The 21,533-nt window shown below is 47.8% G+C and overlaps 1 protein-coding gene across 4 annotated transcripts in view; it reads left to right on the top strand.

Moving 5' to 3' along the window:
- EXD3 (exonuclease 3'-5' domain containing 3) overlaps positions 1 to 21,533 on the top strand; it is a 309,435-nt gene that overhangs the window by 103,678 nt on the left and 184,224 nt on the right. For all 4 annotated transcript variants that reach the window (XM_071574214.1, XM_071574215.1, XM_071574216.1 and 1 more), the window contains exons 4-9: positions 1,420 to 1,484; positions 5,889 to 6,056; positions 7,265 to 7,432; positions 18,480 to 18,533; positions 19,014 to 19,153; positions 19,888 to 19,988. In XM_071574214.1, the coding sequence (XP_071430315.1) occupies positions 1,420 to 1,484; positions 5,889 to 6,056; positions 7,265 to 7,432; positions 18,480 to 18,533; positions 19,014 to 19,153; positions 19,888 to 19,988 (696 nt within the window). The remainder of the gene's footprint in view (positions 1 to 1,419; positions 1,485 to 5,888; positions 6,057 to 7,264; positions 7,433 to 18,479; positions 18,534 to 19,013; positions 19,154 to 19,887; positions 19,989 to 21,533) is intronic.

The raw sequence follows: 21,533 nt of genomic DNA, 5'->3' as shown, positions 1-21,533 counted from the left end.
CAGTAGCTGAGAATAGCCAGTGTTTGGAGAGTTCAATATTTCAGAACAACCAGAGATGAGAGAAAATATTATCTTATGAATTGTAAATGTGGCATTTTTAATTTGGCTGGTGTTTCCCAGAGGTTAGTGGATAGTGGGAGTACTACCATCTCTTGGCTAGACCAGTATCAGCTTGCTACTTGAAATATTTTATAAATGCAGTGCCTCAGAGTTCAGTTGGATGAGGCAGAGCATTTCACAGCTGAAGAAATTTTTGTGACCTGAAATATGAAGTGTGATGGGATAGTGAACATGAAATTTGACATTTGGAAATGAGCTCTTTAGGAATTGTAAAACACAGAAAGTGATTGAAAGGATGTTTCCTTTTCAGTTTAACATTTTTCTTTTGGCTGTATGAAAACAGAAGAGGAGGTGCATGAGAAGTGGTGGTTTTGGAGAGCTCATTCAGATTTTTAAATTTATTCTTCATACTTAAACTGTTGATACCGTAGAGGATTTTCATTCAGAATATTCTGAGTCAAGGTTTGGTAAGTAAATGATTTTGTATTAAATGGAATCAGATAACAAACGTGTTACTGCCTTTCAAATGAGTTACTCCTAAAAAATGGTTCACAAATATTGGTATGATGATTAATACTGGTATGATGAATAACAGTATGATGAATGATAATAGACACAAAAGAACAACTGACTGCAACTTCTGCAAGAAGTAGGTGAAAAGTAAGAGGAAAATTCCAAATAACCTTCTTACGAAATACTGGATCCCACTTTGTTTAGCATTGCCACTAATCACAGCAGCATTTCATGTTCCCTGTTCCTCAGACACCACTTTGCCTGGATCCCTGTGGATCCCATCCTGGCCCAGCCCAGCCTGGCAGGGGCAGCCCCTCCTCCAGCAAACAGAGCTGAGCTGCCCCAGTCACCCACTCCATCCTCCCTCCCCACAGTGCTGTCAGGTTACACTTCAGAGCCGTTCATTAACAGTCTGTGTGCTGATCATCCTTCCCAACGTGTGCAAGGTGTTCTCTCTTCCAGGACCGTGTGGTTTCATGTGAGAAGGGGCAGGGGGTGTGCAGGGTGAGGAGCTGCAAAGATAGAGGTGCAGAGCACTGAGGTGCAGAGCACTGAGCTGCACATGCACCAGTCCAGCTCTGGAGTGCTGGAGCCCGCGGGGTGCTGACTTAAAGCCGTGCATGGATGGTGGCTGTGATTCCCTTGGGATCTGGAGGGCAGGGGTTTAGCACTCTAATCCTGACTGGCAGTTGGAAGGTTGGTGGTTTCCAGCACTGTGCACGGAGTAGCTGATTTCTCTCAGGGGAAACAATGCCCCAGTGTGTCTGGGCTGCCTTCACAGAGCCAATAAATCTGGTTTGTTTTGGTTTTCTCCCTCATTTTTTCTCTCTCTTCCCCCTCCTCCAGGCCAGGACCCACTCCTATTGCTGAAAACCCTTCAGCTTCTGTGGACAAAGCAAGAGCTGTGGAAGGTAAGGCTGAGCCCCTCAGTGTCATGCAGAGCATGTCCAGCACAGGTCAGACCTGCAATCCTTCACTGCTGCTTTCATTCTGCACACAGGGGAAGAGCCTGGTCGTTTGCAGCTACAAGTGAAAAGAAGAGGTAGTTCTGTGTGATGTGGAGCAGCTCAGGAGCTCCAATAAAAGAGCTGGAGTTTACAGGGCTGAGTTACAGAGGGGAAAAAAATCAAAGTTGCGTCTGCTTTGTTTAAAACACTTTTTTGTCCATTAAATGGAGGATCTTGGGGGAAGGGAAGAAATATTTCTAGTAGCTGAAAAAAATGAGTGTTGAAGTCTATAGAGAAGTGCTCTTTGCCAAGTGGAATGATATCAAAGCTTTCATGTTCAAAGTAGTTTTTTTCTGATTTGGTTTGGTGTTGCTTTTTAGAGTGGTGAATGCAATTTACACTGCTTGTCTAAAGTTAGTGCTGTATACAGCAACCTATGGGCTCTACATGGAGATTTCTCATAGGGATTAAAATATATTTCATCTAAATTTGGGAGCTTTAAAACTAATAAAACCAGTAGGTGCATCAGCTGAGTGGTGAGTTTCCCATGTTTAACTCTCCACTGCTCAGGTTCACAGCTGAGGTGGTTTCTGCACTAACAGACCAGGCCCCTGCAGCTCCCCAGAGCACCACATGGTATGTGTCCTGTGTGGAAAGGCCAGCGTGGCTGAGGACCTGGTGTACGTGCTCCATCCTGGATGTTTGGAATGTTTAGTCATTGTCCTTGTCTGCTGCACTTAGACTTTACATTACTGGTAGTCTGTGGATCCCAGCTGGAATAATTAAACAACTGAAAACCCAGTGTGAGAGGTGCCTTTCCAAATGGTTGCTCACTGAGGGAGACTTGAGCTCAGCAGCTCTGAAGCTTTGAGCTTTCCATCAAGTTTTGTTAGAGTTGGAGGGAAAAAATACTATCCTTTAGGTCTTGAGGGCAGTTAATCCCACAAAACAACAGCAGGAAAGGGTAATAATCAAAATCTCTGCACTGGGTACCCTGGGATTGTGTGGATTAGGAAGAACAGTACTCTGAAATACACAAAGCCTCTCCCATGGATGTGTCCTTGGGCAGAAAGCACCAGAGCATTCCTACAGGGAATGCAAAAGCTGGAGGATCCCAAGGCCTCACACTTGCAGCTCAATGTATTCCATTTGTTTGCTTCTGTAATGGTCATAAAATCACAGTCACATGGATTGGGTTGGGAGGGACCTTATGGTTCATCCCATTCCACCCCTTGCCAGGGACAGGGACACCTTCCATAGCCCAGTCTTACACCAAGCCCTGTCCAACCTGGCCTTGGACACTTCCAGGGATGGGGCATCCACAGCTTCTCTGGGCACCTGTGCCAGGGCCTGCCCGCCCTCAAAGTCAGGAATTCCTTCCCAATAACCCATCCCACCCTGCCCTCGGGCAGTGGGAAGCCATTCCCCTTGTCCTGTCCCTCCATCCCTCATCCCAAGTCCCTCTCCAGCTCTCCTGGAAGAGGCCCTGGAAGTGGCTCTCAGGTCTCCCTGAACCCTTCTCTTCTGCAGGTGAAGCCCCACAGCTCTCCCAGCCTGGCTCCAGAGCAGAGGGGCTCCAGCCCTGTGATCAACTCAGTGGCCTCCTCTAGATTCATTCCAACAGGTCCATGTGGTTCTTGTGTTGGTCATTGTAGTGGGATGCAGCACTGCAGGACAAGCACCTCTCTGGTGGGGTTTGCAGGTCTGTTCCCTCAGTCCCACCCTGCAGGCAGCACTGTGAAGGGGCTGGCAGAGGCAACAATGTGTTTCTCAACATGAAGGGTGCATTTCTGACCCCCAAGGAACCCTTTTCAGAGCAATGAGAAGGCCTGTGGTGGGACCAGCTGCTGGGGGAGCTCAGCTTGAGTGTCCCAGTGGGTTCTGGCACGTGGTGGTCACGCTGTCACTGAGAGGGGCTGATCCCTGCCCAGGGCTGTGCACCCACAGTGGCTGCTCTACCCTCTGTGTGCAATACAGGTGTGTTGTGCTGCTGCTGCCACTCAAATGTCCAGCCCAAAGAACTGAGGGAAGTTGGCTTAAATACAGCTCAGTCTGCCCCACTGCCAGGAAAATGGCAGGAGCTGCTTTGCCTCTGGCTGTGAGTGGATATTGTCTATAAACTTGGGTGAATCAGCCCTTGGTCTCAAGTCAGTGATCATGGGCAGGAGGGTGTCTGCCATAGTGTGACCTCAGTTCTGGAACATGGGCATAAGAAATAGTCATTTCCTACATAGGAAAGACAGTTTTGGAATAACCAGGAAGCATCAGCAGACTGCCTGGAGCTGTGTGACTGGAAATAAGGGTCCAAAGCTGAATGAAGGAGTGTGTAGTTTGAGCGTCACCAGCCTTTTCCTATTCCCATGATCTGTCAGACTGTAGAAATCCCCCAAGGAGCATTCCCTGCCATGGGAATCAATTGAAATTGAAGTGGCAATTACACGTTTGAGAGGAATCCTTCTCTGGCAGAGGCCTGAGCCAGGCACTCTTTCGTCTCTGATTTAGGTGTCTCATGCCCTTTCTGGTCCTTGCTTTCCCCCCTCAGACTGTACACACCATGGTTGATGGTTCAGCTTGCTCAGAGGGCTGCAGGGAGGCTTCTTCCAGCTCCTCCCAGTCTGGCTGCTGCAGAGGCCACACTCAGCCCAGATGGGCACAGTTGGTGCTGCTGGCAGTGGTGCCAGTGCTGGGAGCTGCTCTGCCTGTGCCAGCAGGACCTGGTGTCTGCTGGAACCCATCCTGCTCGAGCTCAGGGAGGAGCTGAGCAGTGTGGTGGAAGCTCTGAGTGTGCTGAAGTGGGGCTTTTTGGGGAAAAAGCTCTTTCTAAGCAGTGCAATTGAGTTGGCAAGTTGCTTTGTTTTCCTTTGGCTGTTGTATTGGATGTTTGTGGTTGGATAAGAGCTTGGCCTTGCCTTCTGCTGCATCTCCCAGTGAAGTTGGAGCCCTGTGTTTAACATCACAGACTCTTGCCACAGGGAAAATTACTTACAGGGAGAAATCTCTTATCTGAAGTCGCATCTTTGTTAGTCATCAGCTTTTTCATGCTGCCTTTGATAGTCTAGTGAGAAAGAAACAGTTTCTGTGTAAACGATAGGCTCTGTGGCTTTTCCAGACATGAAAGACACTCTGGAAAATGACTGTCTTCCAGTAAATACTGTCGATGAATAAAAAAAGAACAAATTCATTGGCAGATTTCTGTAGATTTTCTTTTGTTTTCCATGTTGTTCTTCAAACTTTATGTTGTTTCCATTGGAAGCTCCGACTGGGGCCATGATATACAGTAATTTACAAGTGCTGGCTGCAGCAGGAATCAACATCTTTTGGATTTCGCTTTTTAACCAGAAAAGAAAGAGAGCAGCTGCTCTCAGTGATTTCTTGTTCTCTGTCTCTGGGTTTGCCCTGCTTCACGCTGCTGCATGTACCAGGCAGGGAGAGCTCCTGTGTGGGTACTGAGGATGCCACTTCCTCACCCTCCCAGCTCCTTGGTAACTGCTTCCAATGTAAACATTATAGAGATATTGCTCAGCACTGCTAATTTATCACTTCTACCAGATGGGTAGTAAGTAGCCTATTAACATTCACAAAGTGAGGGTCCAATTCCTTCACATTTCTAAGCACATCACCCTGGGATTCCTAAGATTTATGACATGGAGTTTTCCCATGTTCCAAGCCCTTTGTGGGGCCTTTAGGCTCTCGGAGGTGCACAGTGCCCAACATGCAGGGATTGTAGATGGTCAGCAGAGAACACCCTGCTCAGAGGGGTTTGGGGAAAGGAGCACAGATTGCAGGGATGGCAATCTGAGTGAGTTGGAACTCACGTGTTTCATTTATTTTGATCCTGTCTGCAAAATCCAAATGATTTTGAGATGCCCAAATATTCCAATTATGGTGCAGAGCCATTGTGGCTGAAGTGAGGGTAAGGTCATATGTGCAAGTCTGTGGTGCAGAAATGAGGAGGTTCATGCACTGTATTGCTTGTAGGTCTGGTAGAAGATAAGCAGGTTTTTGAGCCTAGTTCTCTACCTTCAATATTGCCGTTTTCCCAATAACACCTCTCTCTCCAGCTCAGTTCTTTTCTCCCCCTCCCCCAAATCCAACCCCCTTTGTCTGCCCCACAGAACAACTTCTCTGTCTTTATGGGATAATTAGTGTGGACAATTGCTGCTTTTCCCATTGGGTTTGAGGTGCAGTGAGCCATGAAGGAATCTGTAATGACATGAAAAGTCACTGGAGGCGCGGATGGTGGCTGAATAGCAACAGTTACCTCTCTGAATAGATTAAATTAAAAAAATAAAGCTTTGTGTTCAGCTGGGGGAAGGGAGGATTCACTAATCTTTTTGTCCATGACAATGTGGTTTTGTATCTCGGCAGCTCAAGGAAGAAATCAGGCGGGGCTTTGCCGGACTGGAGGACCCCTTGGCAGGACTCCTGGCCATGCTGGAGAGCAGCAGTGATTGGAAGGGGAAAGGGCATTCCCTGGGGTATTACATCACCACGGAGCTGCAGCTTTGGATAAAAGAGAATCCTGCTGTTCCACAGGTTAGAAGAGAGTCGGGAGAGAGGAGAGAGCAGTTGTTTTAATGTGCCTCCAGTATCTCCAATTTCACTTTATTCCATAGTCCAGCATCTTCTCTGTAGCATTATACACAATGTGACAGGGTGTGAAACCCAGCTGAGATGTTGTTATCTGTGGCTTGCTGGCCTGAAAATGAAATCCTATTGAAAACTATGATGCCAGGCTGTTTCCCTTCCCCAGTTGGGATTTCCACCCCTCCAGATCAAACCACTTTGATCGAGCTTTGGTCTTGCAGCCTTTCATTGGTCTTGGAGGAGGCTGGAGGCTCTCCCACTGGAACTCACATCCCTGCTGTCAGGATAAACCCAGTTGCAGTAATCTGCTCTGGGTGTTCTTCCAGCTCTGCAAATAGCAGCCAGTTACTGTAGGATTGCTTAACTCCTGCCATATGGTGGGAATGCAGAAAATGGGAACAGTCTGCCTTTTCAGCAGCTGAATGATTACTTCTGTAATGTTGGGTCATCAGATTATACTTCCTAATGTTTACCATTCCTTCTGCCTTCAGATATTCTGACCTACTGAGATTTTCTCTTTTCTGTAAGCTTCTGGCTCTGAACTGCAGGATACTTTTATATTTGTGTTGCTTCCTTTCCTGTTTTTCTGAATTGCTCTGGTCAGATGTTGAGCTCTGCCACTACAAGATCTGCAAAGTGCAGCAAAGGGCTGCTGGCACTGAAATTCCTGTGTCATGAGTGAATGATCATGTGGGAACATAAGGATTAATACCTTTTGATGGTGCTTTTGCTTTCCCTGCCCTTACTGCAACCAGGGGGAAGCCTGGGAATGAAATGGAATTCTTATGCCTGATAGGTGAGATCTCCCTTGAGGGGAGTCACCGGACTCAAAGTTTTTTTACTGGGAACTAGAGAGGGGAATTTCTGAAGAGCTGTGTTAGTTCAGAGGTCGTTTCTCCAGTTTCAGATTTTACTTGCCTTAAGTCCATATCCCTTCTCCAGAATTATCCCACAAACATCTCATGTTTTTTAATCGGATGCTGTGAAGGAACCGTCTGTCATATTATGCTGATTTCTGCCTGCAGAGCCCGTGGGGAAATGGGAGAGTCCCTTCCAAAGGAATGGGCTTGTTCTGATTAAACAAGTTGCATTTCCAACTGCTGTTGAATCACAGCCATCTTTACTAAACCTGTTTGATTTCTGTTTTGGTTCTGCAGTCTGGCACCCAGCTGAAGGAGCTGCAGCGCCGTGTGCTCGGGATCCTCTGCCAGTGCCCAGCTAATCTGCTTGACCCCCTGCTCAGCATTTACCAGCTCCACACAGCAGACCGGAACTATTTGCTTGAACATGTCAGTCATCTTTATCTCCAGGGCAATTACAAAGAGGTGGGTCATGTCTTTCAAATAAATTTACCTTCCCAGCTCTCTGTGAATGTCTGTGTCCTTTTTTTTGGATGCATTTCAATGTGAACTCTGTTTCATCCCAGCAGCTGCACACTGTGAATGCTGCAGCTTAGCAGGCTCTTCCCATGTAGGGAGCTGTGTTGAGCCTCAGCTTTTCTGCTGGCTGAGTGCAGAATGCCAGGGAATCCTCCCTCCACTCCTTTTCTGACCTTTCAAAGTGATAGGTTAATAGGGTTTAATTTGGAGAATGTAAGGGGATGGTTGTGTTCGGTTTTGTTTTCCTTGTCCTTAGCAAGAAAAGAAGTGATTTTAGTAGCTGGTCATAGATAGACCTGTGCTATCTCCAGCCTGTCTGCAGCCAGAGGGCTTGAAAACTCACTGTTCCCATGTGATTGCCCCAACCTCAGTTCTCAGCTGGAGGAGTTTTGAAGCCTCTTTACCACTGAAGCTCATATTCAAACTGTGTAACTCCTCCTGTGGTTGGGTCTGGGTGGCTGACACAGGCAGGAGTTCCCCACACCCGGTGGTTCCAGCACTGCAGCATCTCTGGCAGCACAGAGATACCTTGGTGGCCTTGTGAATTCTCATCAGCAAACTACAATAGTGCCAGTGCTTTAGATGAGATCTTAGGGAGGAATCCTTCCCTGTGAGGGTGGGCAGGCCCTGGCACAGGTTGCCCAGAGAAGCTGTGGCTGCCCCGTCCCTGAAGGTGTCCAAGGCCAGGTTGGACATGATCCAGTGGAAGGTGTCCCTGCCCATGGCACGGGGTGGGCCTGGGTGGTCTTGAAGGACCCTCACAACCATTCTATGATCTTTCTGTTTTAAAGACAAAAATTTCAGGTTTGTTTTTCTCCCAGGAAGATGGTTCACTTGGATAGTGTAGAACAACTTGATCTTGGAAAATTTCAAATAGCATTATTTAAAATCCTGTTCTTCAGTAAAGCTAAATTCCCAAGTGAGATCCTGGAATTCCATTTTTGTTCATTTCTTTGAATACTGAAACAAACATATTTTGGTTTTGGTTCAAAATTCCCAGGTAGCTGCTGGAAACTTACTCTTTTGTTCAAAAAGTGTTTGAATGTCAATGTTTGACAATTGTAACAGAAGTGTCCTATTTGACTACATTCAAGTGAGATTTTCAAGTTCATGGCTCCAAAGATATTTGTTATTTTCATTAGAAACACAATTCTTTCTAGATCTGGTTTTGGAAAGCTCTAAATTGGTTTTTGTGGAATTGTTTTTCTATTCTTTCTTCCACAGCAAAGCTCATTTACTGCTCATTCCCAGTGTGAAGAACAGGAAACCTCAACAGCTTCTCACTCTCGGCCATTACTTTCTTCTAGTTTTGTTTTGTTACTAGAAGGATGAATAAAATTATCTTCAAAAATAACAGGAAATCTTTTACTGCCCTTGGGGACTGAACATACCTGTGTCACAGCAGTTAACCCCAAACAGCCTGGAGCTCTGAGTACTGCTGTGGGCTGTGCCTGTCTGTCCATCCTGCTCTTTCCTGTGTGGAGCAGATGCACATGCAGGATTTTTGGCTCTTCAGTCTCTCACTTGAAAGGACAGAAACTCATGGAAATCTTGGCTGTCACTATTTTCTTGCTGTATTTGCAATGAGACACTGAGCATTTGATAGTTCAGTTCAGGGGTTTATAAAAAAGAGAGTGACTTTTACTTGGGCAGAGAGTGACAGGACAAGAGGGAATGGCTTGAAATTAAAATAAGAGAAATTTGGATTAGATGTTAAGAGGAAATGCTTCCCTGTGAGGGTGGGCAGGCCCTGGCACAGGTTGCCCAGAGAGGCTGTGGCTGCCCCATCCCTGGGAGTGCCCAAGGCCAGGTTGGATGGGGCTTGGAGCAACCTGGTCTCATGGAAGACATCCCTGCCCGTGGTCGGGGGCTAAACAAGATGATCTTTAAAGTCCATTCCAACCCAAACCAGTCTATGATTCCAGGATTTTTTTGTAGAGCAGATTATTCCCTTTGCCTGTGGTGTGCAAACCATTGATTTCCACACTTCTGCCCTGAGGGTTAAGGCTCCTTTCCCTCATGGAGGTTTTGGAGAAAGTTCCCTTTGGAACAGAAGATCCCAGAGCTCCCTGGGGATGGCCATGGCAGTAATTTGTTTCTGAAGTGCCTCCAGCCCTCTCTTGTGCCTGGTTTTGGTGGAGCCTGCCAGAGGCTGGGTGGGTTCAGGGTGCTGTGGGAGGGCATTGGTGGCACAGGGCACAGGACAGTCCCCAGCAGGTGGAGGTGACACGGTTCTGACCCAGCAGCACAGGCTGGGCTGAGGAGGCACCTTTGGGGAGCACTGCCAGAGGATGGCACTAGTGCTCCCGGGATGCAGGAAAGCCAGTGGGTACTGGGGAAAAGCAGGGCCATGGGAGTGGGGTTTTGAGGTGTCTGAGCTGTTTGGGGTTTTACCTGTCCCTTTGTGAACAGAGTGTGCAGCTGCTGGAGGAGCACTGGGCACTGGGACACGTGGGCTCCCAGCTCTGCTCAGCGTGGGGAGACCACAGGGTTTGGCTTTCCCACCCAGGGAGTCTCAGCAGCTTTGTGCCCTTCCCAGAATCCCTCCAAAGCCAGCCATGCCTCCAGGTGCCCTCCAGCTGGGCTGTGCCAGTGGTGCCTGAGCCCAGCCATGCTGCCGGGGGCACGTGGTGTGGGAAGGGTGCTGGGATGTGTGGGAAGGGCTCAGGGTTCTGGGATGTGGTGTGGGAAGGGTGCTGGGATGTGGTGGGAAGGCTCAGGGTGCTGGGATGTGGTGGGAAGGCTCAGGGTTCTGGGATGTGGTGTGGGAAGGGTGCTGGGATGTGGTGGGAAGGCTCAGGGTGCTGGCATGTGGTGGGAAGGCTCAGGGTGCTGGCATGTGGTGGGAAGGCTCAGGGTTCTGGGGTGTGGTGTGGGAAGGGTGCTGGGATGTGGTGGGAAGGCTCAGGGTGCTGGGATGTAGTGGGAAGGGTGCTGGGATGTGGTGGGAAGGCTCAGGGTGCTGGCATGTGGTGGGAAGGCTCAGGGTGCTGGGATGTGGTGGGAAGGCTCAGGGTGCTGGGATGTAGTGGGAAGGGTGCTGGGATGTGGTGGGAAGGCTCAGGGTGCTGGGATGTAGTGGGAAGGGTGCTGGGATGTGGTGGGAAGGCTCAGGGTGCTGGGATGTAGTGGGAAGGGTGCTGGGATGTGGTGGGAAGGCTCAGGGTGCTGGGATGTAGTGGGAAGGGTGCTGGGATGTGGTGGGAAGGCTCAGGGTGCTGGGATGTAGTGGGAAGGGTGCTGGGATGTGGTGGGAAGGCTCAGGGTGCTGGGATGTGGTGGGAAGGCTCAGGGTGCTGGGATGTAGTGGGAAGGGTGCTGGGATGTGGTGGGAAGGCTCAGGGTGCTGGGATGTAGTGGGAAGGGTGCTGGGATGTGGTGGGAAGGCTCAGGGCGCGGGGCCGGGACAATGCCGGGATTCAGCAGACCGCGGGTAATGCAGCGCGAGTGGGGCTGGAGGGGCCCTGAATAGCCCAGGCTGTGCTGGAGAAGAATGAGGGGTAGGCAGAAGGCAAGCTAGTGTTTCATGGTCATCTTATGTTACACTTCAGCCTTTCAAAGAGTGTCTGGGGCTGGTTGAATGAACCTCTCTTGCACTGCGAATGCAGGAGCCCCGAGACAAAGGGGACTCTTGTCACTCGCAGGCCCCTTTGGGGAATAAAAGCCATTGTCACATGAACAGGGGCAGTCTGGCAGGCTGTGCATGCTTCAGTGCCCCATGATATCGCTAAGTCTCAGCAGAAATCACATTCAGGGCCCTGTCAGCTTTGATTAGCGGGGTCTCATGACTTAATGTGCTGCGATATTTCATGTCTAAGGGTGGCGGCTGTCTTTCTGGGGGATGAATGCCCTCTATTGTCCACTGAGTTATTTTATTTACATTTTTTAAACAGCTTATAAAGGTAAAAAGATAGCTGTGCTTAAAGAAAAAATGAAATTCCTTTGCTTCTGGCTCAGCAGTGAGTGCTGCTCGGGTCAGATACAGTGAAACTTGTTTTCACAATCAGCATCAAAGTTCTCGTCTTGTTTAACAGCTTTATAGTAAATTCTGAACAGGTGGCAGTGGAGCTGGGTTTAGGAAGGAAACAATAAATAATCTTTTTAGCCTCTGACAACCAGAAATATTCTTGGGCCTGAGAGACCTCCCACTCCAGCCTCTGTGTCAGTGACTCACAGCGTTTCTCTCCCCTTCATCACTTTGGTTCTTAAACAAGGACACTGGACGAAGCCAGTAGCATTGTATTTTTAACAGTCTTTTTGGTTGCTGTCCACTCAGATTTCTCTGTTTTCAAAAGCAGAGTATATTTTCTCACTCATGTTTCATCCATCAATTTCTACAAATAATGAAGGTTCATTGCAATTGTTAAATTCATGTAATGTTTGCTCTTTGAATTAAGATAATGTGGGCTATCTATAGGAGTTCAGTTGTTAGAATTTGCCATAAAATACGTTGGGAGTACCCAGAGTAAAAGCTGTTTAGTCACTCCATACATGGTGCTGGAGTACACACGGTATATCTTTGCAGATCTGTCAGTAGAGATCAGTGTTAGCATTGATTGAGCATTTTGGATTTCTTCACTCTGATTTTTTGAGCTGTTCTCAGGCCAGGGAAAATGTCTCTGACACTGCTCCTTCCCTCCATTCACCACCTTAATTATACAAGGGCTTGTTCCACTTTTCCTGTTTTAAAGCATTTGAGTTTCCTTGCTTTTAAATGAAGAATCATAATGGATAGGAAAACCAAGAAAAATGTTACAGCAGTTGTTTCTCACATAAAGATGATGGTGTTAATCTCAACCCTGTTTTCCTATTAAGTTGCTCTGCTGCTAAAGGACAGCTTTAATGGGACATTTCCTGAGAGATGATGCCCCTCCAGAGCAGAGGGAGCCAAACCCACCGGCCACGGGCCACTGCCACCTGCTCCTGACCTCGTGGCTTCTGGAGTGGCTCTGCTGTTGGCCTGGGGGACACTGGGGAAGGAGCTTGGGCAGTGCTGGGAAATCAGGAATGGGATGGTAGTGCTGTGCTCCTCCTGCCAGCGTTTCTGGGCTCTGGGAGAAGCCATGGGGATGAGCATCAGATCCAGCAGTGAAGGGAGGGGCCTGAGCACACAGAGCCTTGGGCAGTGCTCCAAAGGAGCACTTGAAGAGGCAGTGACCAGTTAAACCCTGTTTGAAACTGATGAGTTACCTGAGGAAGACAAATCAGAAAAGTGCTGGTCTCACTTCCCTCTTCCCCCTCACCTGTGCATAGACATATACTAACCTTGACTAACCTTCTCTGCCTCAAATTCTTTAGCTAGGAGTAACCTGCCACTGCTTCATATTGATGGTCTCACTCCTTCATGGTCTCTTGAGCGTGGGCCTGAGAAATCTCCTGTTTTCCTCGTTTCTGCAAACCTGCCCTCAGCCAGCTGTGTGTGCTGAGTGCCCTTTGGGCAGGAAGTAATCAACCATTGAACCTGATGTCATACACTGTGCAGGGATGCACTCAGAACTCCAGCAAAGCTGATTAGCCACAAGTTTGAAATGAGTGATTCCAAAACAAAAAACAGATGTGCCCAATGATTAATACCTGATGGGCCTTTTACTCAGTTATTTCTGCCATTATCCAGGCTTTGATCATTGTGATCTTCTTGGAGGTGACGTTGGATCCTCCTTTGCAGTCTGGTTCTGTTCTTTGGTTTGTTCTATGGGTTTTCAGAAATTCCTTTGCTGTTGGTTCAGAAATAGTGCACTAAGTCAGGCACAGACATATTTACCCTTGTGCTGTCCCAGCTTGCAACAGAGCAAGACTCATGAGAAGCCAGTGGTGTCTGTCGTGCATCATCACTCCAAGCAGCTCTACTGAAGAGGTTATTCCTCCTATGTGAACCCCACTGTGGGAAAACTGCCTAAATTGTCAGTGTAGACACCACCCAAGTGCACATGCCCTTGCAGATAAGATCTCATGTGGCTTCCTGCACCTCATGCTGTCTGTGGAAAGAATAGTCATTTTTAGATGAGACAGAGGCAATTGCATTCAGCACAGGGCAAGAGGATCAGGTGTTGGTGCAGGGTGCTCCGGGCTGTGTGTTCATTCTGAAACACTCCCTGCTTTCCCATGCTCCTGGTGTTGCAATCACGTGACGAGAGGAGTGTCTGGTGCTCCTGGCTGGGCCTTAACATGTCACGTTTGGGAAACTTTCTTCCCCCATCCTTTGGTCAATGCACCTACACCCCATTTAAGTAGAATTCAGTGTAGCTTTGAGTTCTTCCCCAGCTTCAGGCAGACCTCTGCTGTATTGGAGGTGTTTGTCCTTGGGAGACGGAACTATTGCAAAATGTCCAAGACAGGGTTTTTGCTTTTACCATCATTAAGTCAAAGAAAGACCCAAAGCTCCCTGAGGATGAGAAGACTCAGGAGCTTTGGCATGATTTGGATCAGGCAATGGGCCATCAGGTTTTCTTCTGTGGCTTCATCATGTACCTCTCCCATGTACACCTGGGGGTTCAGGGCAAGAGAGGGACCAGCCTTCCCCATGGCTGTTGTCACCTCGGGGTTTCACACTGAGCATTGTTCCGTGTTACAGTAATGCTGATTGTTGCTGTTATTAGACAACATGCTAGAAACTCTCTGTGTGTGAAATGTAGTTTTGTGGAAAGGTTTCTTGTACCACCAGCCATGACAGTAACCTGTTCTCTTTGGAGTTTGAGGGCATGAGTAGACCCTGATAAAATGCCAGTGTCTCAGCATTCCCAGAGCTTCCCCACATTCCTACATCCTTACTCGCTTTTTTGCTCTTAATGATCAGCTGGTGAACTCGGGGGGTACCTGCTGCTCGGTATTTGTGTTGCCCTGCTGATCCAGCCTGAGGATCTACACTTGGATGAAGGGTCCTTCCAGCCCCCCTGGCTCACCTTCCAGCTCCCTGACTCACCTCCCAGCCCCCCTGGCTCACCTTCCAGCTCCCTGACTCACCTTCCACCCCCCTGACTCACCTCCCAGCCCCCCTGGCTCACCTTCCAGCTCCCTGACTCACCTTCCAGCCCCCCTGGCTCACCTTCCAGCTCCCTGACTCACCTCCCAGCCCCCCTGACTCACCTTCCAGCCCCCCTGGCTCACCTTCCAGCCCCCCTGGCTCACCTTCCAGCTCCCTGACTCACCTCCCAGCCCCCCTGGCTCACCTTCCAGCTCCCTAACTCACCTTCCAGCCCCCCTGGCTCACCTTCCAGCTCCCTGACTCACCTCCCAGCCCCCCTGACTCACCTTCCAGCCCCCCTGGCTCACCTTCCAGCCCCCCTGGCTCACCTTCCAGCTCCCTGACTCACCTTCCAGCCCCCCTGGCTCACCTTCCAGCTCCCTGACTCACCTTCCAGCTCCCTGACTCACCTTCCAGCCCCCCTGGCTCACCTTCCAGCTCCCTGACTCACCTCCCAGCCCCCCTGGTTCACCTCCCAGCCCAGCCTGGGGTGCAGCAGCGCAGGTGGGAGCGCTGCTTCTGGGTGGGGAAGGGGATTCTCACCCCCTCAGTTACAGCCTCATTGAAGTGTTTGTTTTCGAACTACAAAATGAGGCTGCGAATGAGGTGTTGCTTTGCTGGAGATCTTATCATCTGTAAACAGACTGTTAAAAATAGGGTCGTTTTACAGAAAACTTGTTTGTGGAGTGAAACAATTCAAAACACGATAATAACAAAACAAAATCTTAAAATAGCTCCAAGTTGAGACCACAGACACAGCTGCCAAGCACTTTCATCTTTATTACAGTTACTCATATCTCTTCTCTTACTATTCCCATTGTAAACATGCTGATATTATCTCTCCTCCGCCGCCAACCCTGGAACTGCGTGCTGGATCCAGCCTGGTGCTTGTTCAGGGACCCAGGTTGTGCTTCTCATTCCACGTTTGGGTCCAGCGCGGGCAAGGCTTCTGGCGTTCCCTGCTGATGGAAGGTTCTGCCAGCAGCACAGCTGCTGTGGCTGCTCCATCACCTCCTGGGCTGGAGGAGGTTAAATTCCTGTTAAAAAACAGGGTGTGTAAAACTTTGGCACAGACTGCCCAGGGCAGTGGTGGAGTCGCTGTCCCTGGAAATGTTCAAAAAACATGTGATGTGGCACCTGGGAATATGGTTTAGTGGTGAACATGGTGATAGTGCTGGGCTGATGGTTGGACTTGGTAAAATTAAAAGGTCTTCTCCAACCTTAAGGATTCCGTGAATCTCTGTGTGATTTGCTGTAATTTCCTCTGTGGACTGAGGTCTGCTCCTGGGGTGGGTCAGTGAGGTCTCTCCATGCTCTGGGCAAAGGACCATCCGTTGCTCTATACCCTTTGGTACAGGGTGGAACATCCATCAGGAAAAGAGGAAAACCCAACCTGACACCATGCACGTTCATCTGAGTGAGTCATCTGTGCAGTTAATAGAGCTGGAGATAAAGCTCTGCCATTTAGATAACAGTGCTGCAATTAGGTTAATCTGAAATTAAAAATCCATTACGGATCCGCTGGACGTCGCACATTAAAACTAACAGTACAGTAAAGGTTCTAATGAGATCAAATGGTGAAACAAGATTTGGAGAGTTGCACATCTTTTTATTTTTTAATGATTTCTTTTAATTCAGCAAACTGAGGACCTGGGTGGAAAACAACACCAGTTGCCAAAGCTTTGGAGCCCCAAGCCCCTTGTCTAGGTCCAAACCAGAAGTAGCAACTTCAGTTTATCTACAAGTTGGGAATAATCACTCAAGTTGCACTTTGGGATGTTAAGCTGATAATTTGAGAGAAAAGGAACATGATGCTTTTGGAGCAGAGGAGCTATTGGTCTCTAACAGGTGGAACACATAAAGTCTGGAGTAAGATATTTGACTGAGGTTTAGTTGGGCTGAAAGATGCTCATGAACCTTTCTGTTCAGCACCTGTTTATAGCAGTCTCTGCATTAATGGTGGTTCTTCCTTTAGTCACTTAAAGCTTCTCTGTTGATTTCTCTTGTGGGGATGAAACCTGGAATTTCAGTGTTAACAAAAAACCATAACTCCCCTAAACCTCCCAAAATCAAACCCAAAACAAACAGAAAAAACTCATATTTTCCAGCTGCTAACTGAGGCAGAAGGATTTGACAGCTGAACTTCATGATGTGGGCTGGTTTTCTGCTTTTGCACACTCAGTGTGTGATGCAGTGGATGCAATACAGGCATGAATTCCCCAGAAAATAACATAATCCATGGCTTCTGCTGTGAGCAGGGCTCAGCTGAGCTGTGAGGTGTCAGTGTGCTTGGCTGGCCCTGCTGCCAGCCATGGGCTGAGCTCAGGTGTCACTCCAATGCTGGGAGGAATCACAGAAAATGAGTTTCAAGGTGTGTGCCTGCCCCCACTTGGGTTACTTTTCTGGTTAAATCTTTGTACAAAGGTTTCATGCACCTGATGTGTAATTGTGGGGGTTGTGTTTCCCTGGGGAAATGGGCATTTGTCACTGCACTGTGTTTGCTTACTTTCTGGGGGGCCTATGAGGAAGATGGGGACAAACAGTTTAGCAGGGCCTGTAGCAGTAGGACAAGGGGGTGATGGTTTTAAAATAGTAGAGGGGAGATTTAGATGAGATTTAAGGGATTCTTTACAGCAAGGGTGAGCTTACCCAGAGAAACTGGATGCCCCATTCCTGGAAATATTCCAGGCCAGGCTGGACAGAGGCTCTGAGCACCCTGACCCAGATGAGCATGTCCCTGCTCACTGCCGGGGGGGTGGGAATTAAATGGGCTTGGAAGGTCCCTTCCAACCTGAACCATTCTGTGATTCTATATTCTGACAAATAGTACAGATCAAAAGTGCAACTATTTTGACAAATGCATCATTTTCCTAATCTTTCCCTCAAAACAAAGTCAATCCCAGAGAGCAGAGAAACCTGTGGAAGAGAAGAGCTTTTCCTCCAAGCACTACCACACTGGTTTTATCCTCCTCTGAATAAACAGGCACTTGTGAACTCAGTGGGTTCCATGCAATGCTCAGCATTACACACATTCCATGGCAGGGTCAGAGATGTGTTTGGAAAATACAGCCTAACTTTGCATAGAATTAGAGGGACACTTCCTTAAAACCTCCTCATTCCCCAGTCCCAGTTCAGCACTGACACACAAAGGTGCTTGAAGGCTCCTTGCCCTTATTCCTCCAGTTACTTGCACAATACCCCATATTAAAGCAGCCCAGTAAGTGTTTATTTTGTATTGGAGATCCAAGTTTTCTCACATGCTTCATAAATTAGACACTGTTAACTGCTGTAAATCCTAATTGGTGTCTGTGCCTTCCAAGCAATGCACAGCTAGAGCTTCATCCATTCCTGTAATCCCCAGCTGGGATGGGACAGGCAGTGGCTGAACCAGTTCTGAGCCTGAGTTCCTGCAGTTCCCCCCAGCAGGTTCCTCACTGCCAAAGATCCTGATTTGGAGGCACTTTGTGGACATGGTAGGTCTTGGCTTATCAAAGATTTGGAGACCTCACAAAAGGCAGAAATACAGTTATTCTCATCTTGCTGCCTGTGGTGAACCTTGGCACATCCAGGAGTGTGGAGTGACACAGGAATTAGGAAAACTGAAACCTCTTGATTTCAGGGTGTTTGAAGTCTTGAGTTGCTGTCACAAAATGCAGCTATTTTACCAAACTTCAAAGGCACAGTGAGATGGTTAAATTTGCTGAGAAAGGTGTGCTGGGTCAGGTGTTTTTTACCATGGCATCTCAGCTGGTTTTGTTCAAGTGCTTCACTTTCTCTTTCTGCCTGACAATGTGGTGTTTAATTTTTGCTCCAGGGAATGGATATGCAGCTCTGCCAGGAGTGTTCTTGTACACTCTGAAGTGGAATGTCTGTGGCCAAATGTTTGCAGGATTTGTGCTTGACAATGTAACAGAAATAATTAACACAATAAAAATGTGTATAGTAGCATTTATACTTCACTTTGGAATAATGCCCATTTATCCACTGTGAGGTTCTTCTAAATACACAACTTTTTGTATTTATATTTTCTAGGCAGCCACACTGAGTATGAAGCTGAAATTACAGCCAGATCAAGATGTGGAGAAGGTGAGTCATTTCCTCTGCAGGCTCCTCTGTCATCAGATCCACCTTTTGTTCAGCAGGACATCCATCAGGGCTCTCCAAGTCATGCTGCCTTTCCCCTGAGGCTTTACTTCGTTCCCAAGGAGTACATGTTGCATTGCTGATGTACCTTTACATCCAGGTTAGGCACAGAGCATGTCTTGTTACCCCATCACAGCCTCCTGCCTTGTTTTTCTGGCTGCAGCCACTGTTACAACAAACCCTTGCTGTGTTCAGCACCAGGATGGAGGTCAATGCTTCTGCTGCTTTGAAGCTGTGCTAAAATTTGCATTTAAAATGTCCCAGTACTCTTGTAGGCAGCACTGGTGGGCTAAGCAGAGGGTTGGGGTTGCTCACCATGTCTGGGATGCATGGAATTGGGCAGCCCTGTTCTGGGATTTACTTGTGGACCCCTCTGTGCCCTCTGTGTGCTCCATGGGCATCAAAGGTCATTTCTTCTCCTAGATGTGCACCCCACTGCTGCTCCAGGATAAAGTTAACGTGGTGGAAGATTATGTGGGAGACTATCCTGAGCTCCAGAGCAAGCTCTTGCAGATCCTGGACACGTGGTGTGACCCCAGTTTCAATATCAGAGATGTCACAAGGTAGAATCCTTTGTCCCTCAGAGCAGCCAGGGCTCGGCATGTTCCTGTTGTCTGTCTGCAGTTGTGTCTCAGCGTAAGGCAGTGCAATATATTGACTTTCAGCTGAGAAAGGGGCAATTCTGGTGGCTGTCCCAGAGCCTTCTCCAGCACCCTGGCCTGCAGGACGGAGAAATGGTTGCTATTGACTCGTGCTGTGTTCCTGCCAGGAGCAGGAGTGCAAATGAAACCTGTGCAGCACATCACAGGCACAGAATGGTACCAAAGGGAGGTGGGAGCAGTCGGCCTCTGTGCTCTGCTGCTGACAAGGGTGAGTTCCAGTATCGGTTGTACAGGTTTGGCAGGAAGATAATACTATGATGAAGTGGCAGAAAAACAAGAGATGCAAGTGGTTAACCTTCATGTGCTCATCAAATCGTGGTGTGTATTTTAATTTCTGACTTGCCTCTCACTAGAATAACTCCTGTCAGTCACAGAGCCAGCAGCACAGTCAGTGTCACAGTGGAGCTGCAATAGTTCCAGTCTTAGCTCTGAAAAAGAGATGAGAAAGAATTGCTCACTTTCAAATGAGCCTCTGGACTTTCTTCAGTTATTGACTGAAATTTGTGTTGGCTTTTTGCTATACCTTGTCCTTACCAACACCCAGCAAACCCCAGTCCCTGTGTTGTTAAATATCTGATCTTTGGGAAACACCCTTTGGGTGATGCCACAGGTACTTCTTTCTGATGTTTTTACAGACCATATCATGGCCTGTCCAGGTACAAACCAGAGAAGTTTAACCGCAGAACACTCAGCAAACTGGTCTTCAGGCTCCTGGACCGGTTCAACGTGGATCCAGGTATGGGACATTGCAACAGACTGTGGGGTTGTCACAGCAATGAGGAACACACAAAGCCAATTTGTCTTCCATGTTCATCAAGGAATTTCTGCTGTCATTTATCTTGGGGAGTTTCAGGGTTTAATTGATGATGCTGAAAAACAAAGCTGGTAAATTATGGGAATTATCACTTTGTGCTGTTGAAGAATGAAGTGCTGGTGACTAATAAACTGTTTCTGCCATGATATGAAATAAATCCTGACCTCAGCATGGCTCTGCATAAACACACCATGGTCAGCTCTGAGTTATGACTCCATTCCTCTCACATAAGAGGCAAGTCATTATTCACTGGGGATCTGTTTTCCTGAGCGATGGGCCCATCAGCTGGGAGGAGATAACCCTTGGGAAGCAGGAGCCTCACAGCCCTTTGTATTCTTTGTATAAACCAGTGTTGGTGGTAGGGAATTTCAAGGTTCCTGCAGCCTTAAAGTGTCACGTTTTCTGTCACTGAACAGATCTACTTCACCTGCAGTTATCAGTTACTCAACAAAATCTGCTTTGCTTTGGCTGATAGTGAGGACTGTTGATTTTTGCTTCTCTTTGGGACCTTGCACCAGACCCCTTTACCCTGCAGAGCTTTCCATTGACCCAAGATAATGCAGTTCTCATTTCTTGGACTGAAAGTGTTTTCTAACCACAAATTGTGGGCTTATTACACTTGACAGCAAGACTGTTGTACAATAATCTTCCCATCTTCAGACTGATGTTCAAAAGTTAACAACATAAACCTTGCAAACCCTCATTGGAGGAGAAATGCATATAATTAAACATAGCATGTCGGTGTGAAAGCTGAGACCTACAGGGGTGATTCATTTAGAAATTAAAACCTTCACAGGAGTTCACTGGTCTTCAGTAATTTTCCCTCCTTGACAAGATTGGATGTTCAGTCAGCTGTGTTACCTTTGCTGATCTGTAAATGGAATTGAGTTGTTCCCCTTTCCATAGGAAAAATCTACCAAGAGTGCAATGTAATCTTAGAGATTAAATTATGTAACTGTTCACATGCAAAATCCTGAGGAATAATAATTGCAGAAAATAAAAATCAGGGGAGGAGCATGTAGGTGTTGGTCTCAGGTGCAGTCTGTGGGATACAGTGTGCTGTGCTTCAGCCTGGGAATGGCTTCCAGATGTTGTAGCTGCTGATAATAATGGCCAATCTTGCTGGTTCTCCACAACCATTCACTGCTGAGGACGTTCCTTGGTGTAGATACAGGTCCCATTCCTGCCTACACTTCCAGACGTTTATCCCATGCAAACTGTGGTGTCTGCAGTACAGGGCAAGTCCTTGCTTGGGAGTGCTGCCCACTTCTAATGTGAGAGGGGATGTGGGTGACCAGTTTAGACTTGGGGCACATAAAACCAGTGCTGGATGACTGTCATAGTCCCATATGGGAAAGTTGGTGTTCATTTTTTACATAGTATCATGTGCAATTATGAGCAGGAATTCACACTTTGCTAGACTGTGGCGATCAGTCTCCTTCAAGCGCTTTGAAAAGGGATGAGTGC

This window comes from Pithys albifrons, chromosome 20 (assembly GCF_047495875.1).
Source record: "Pithys albifrons albifrons isolate INPA30051 chromosome 20, PitAlb_v1, whole genome shotgun sequence".
NCBI classification, from domain to species: domain Eukaryota; kingdom Metazoa; phylum Chordata; class Aves; order Passeriformes; family Thamnophilidae; genus Pithys; species Pithys albifrons.
The sequence above is the reverse complement of the archived record's forward strand: the minus strand, read 5'-3'. Positions and strand labels throughout refer to the sequence as shown.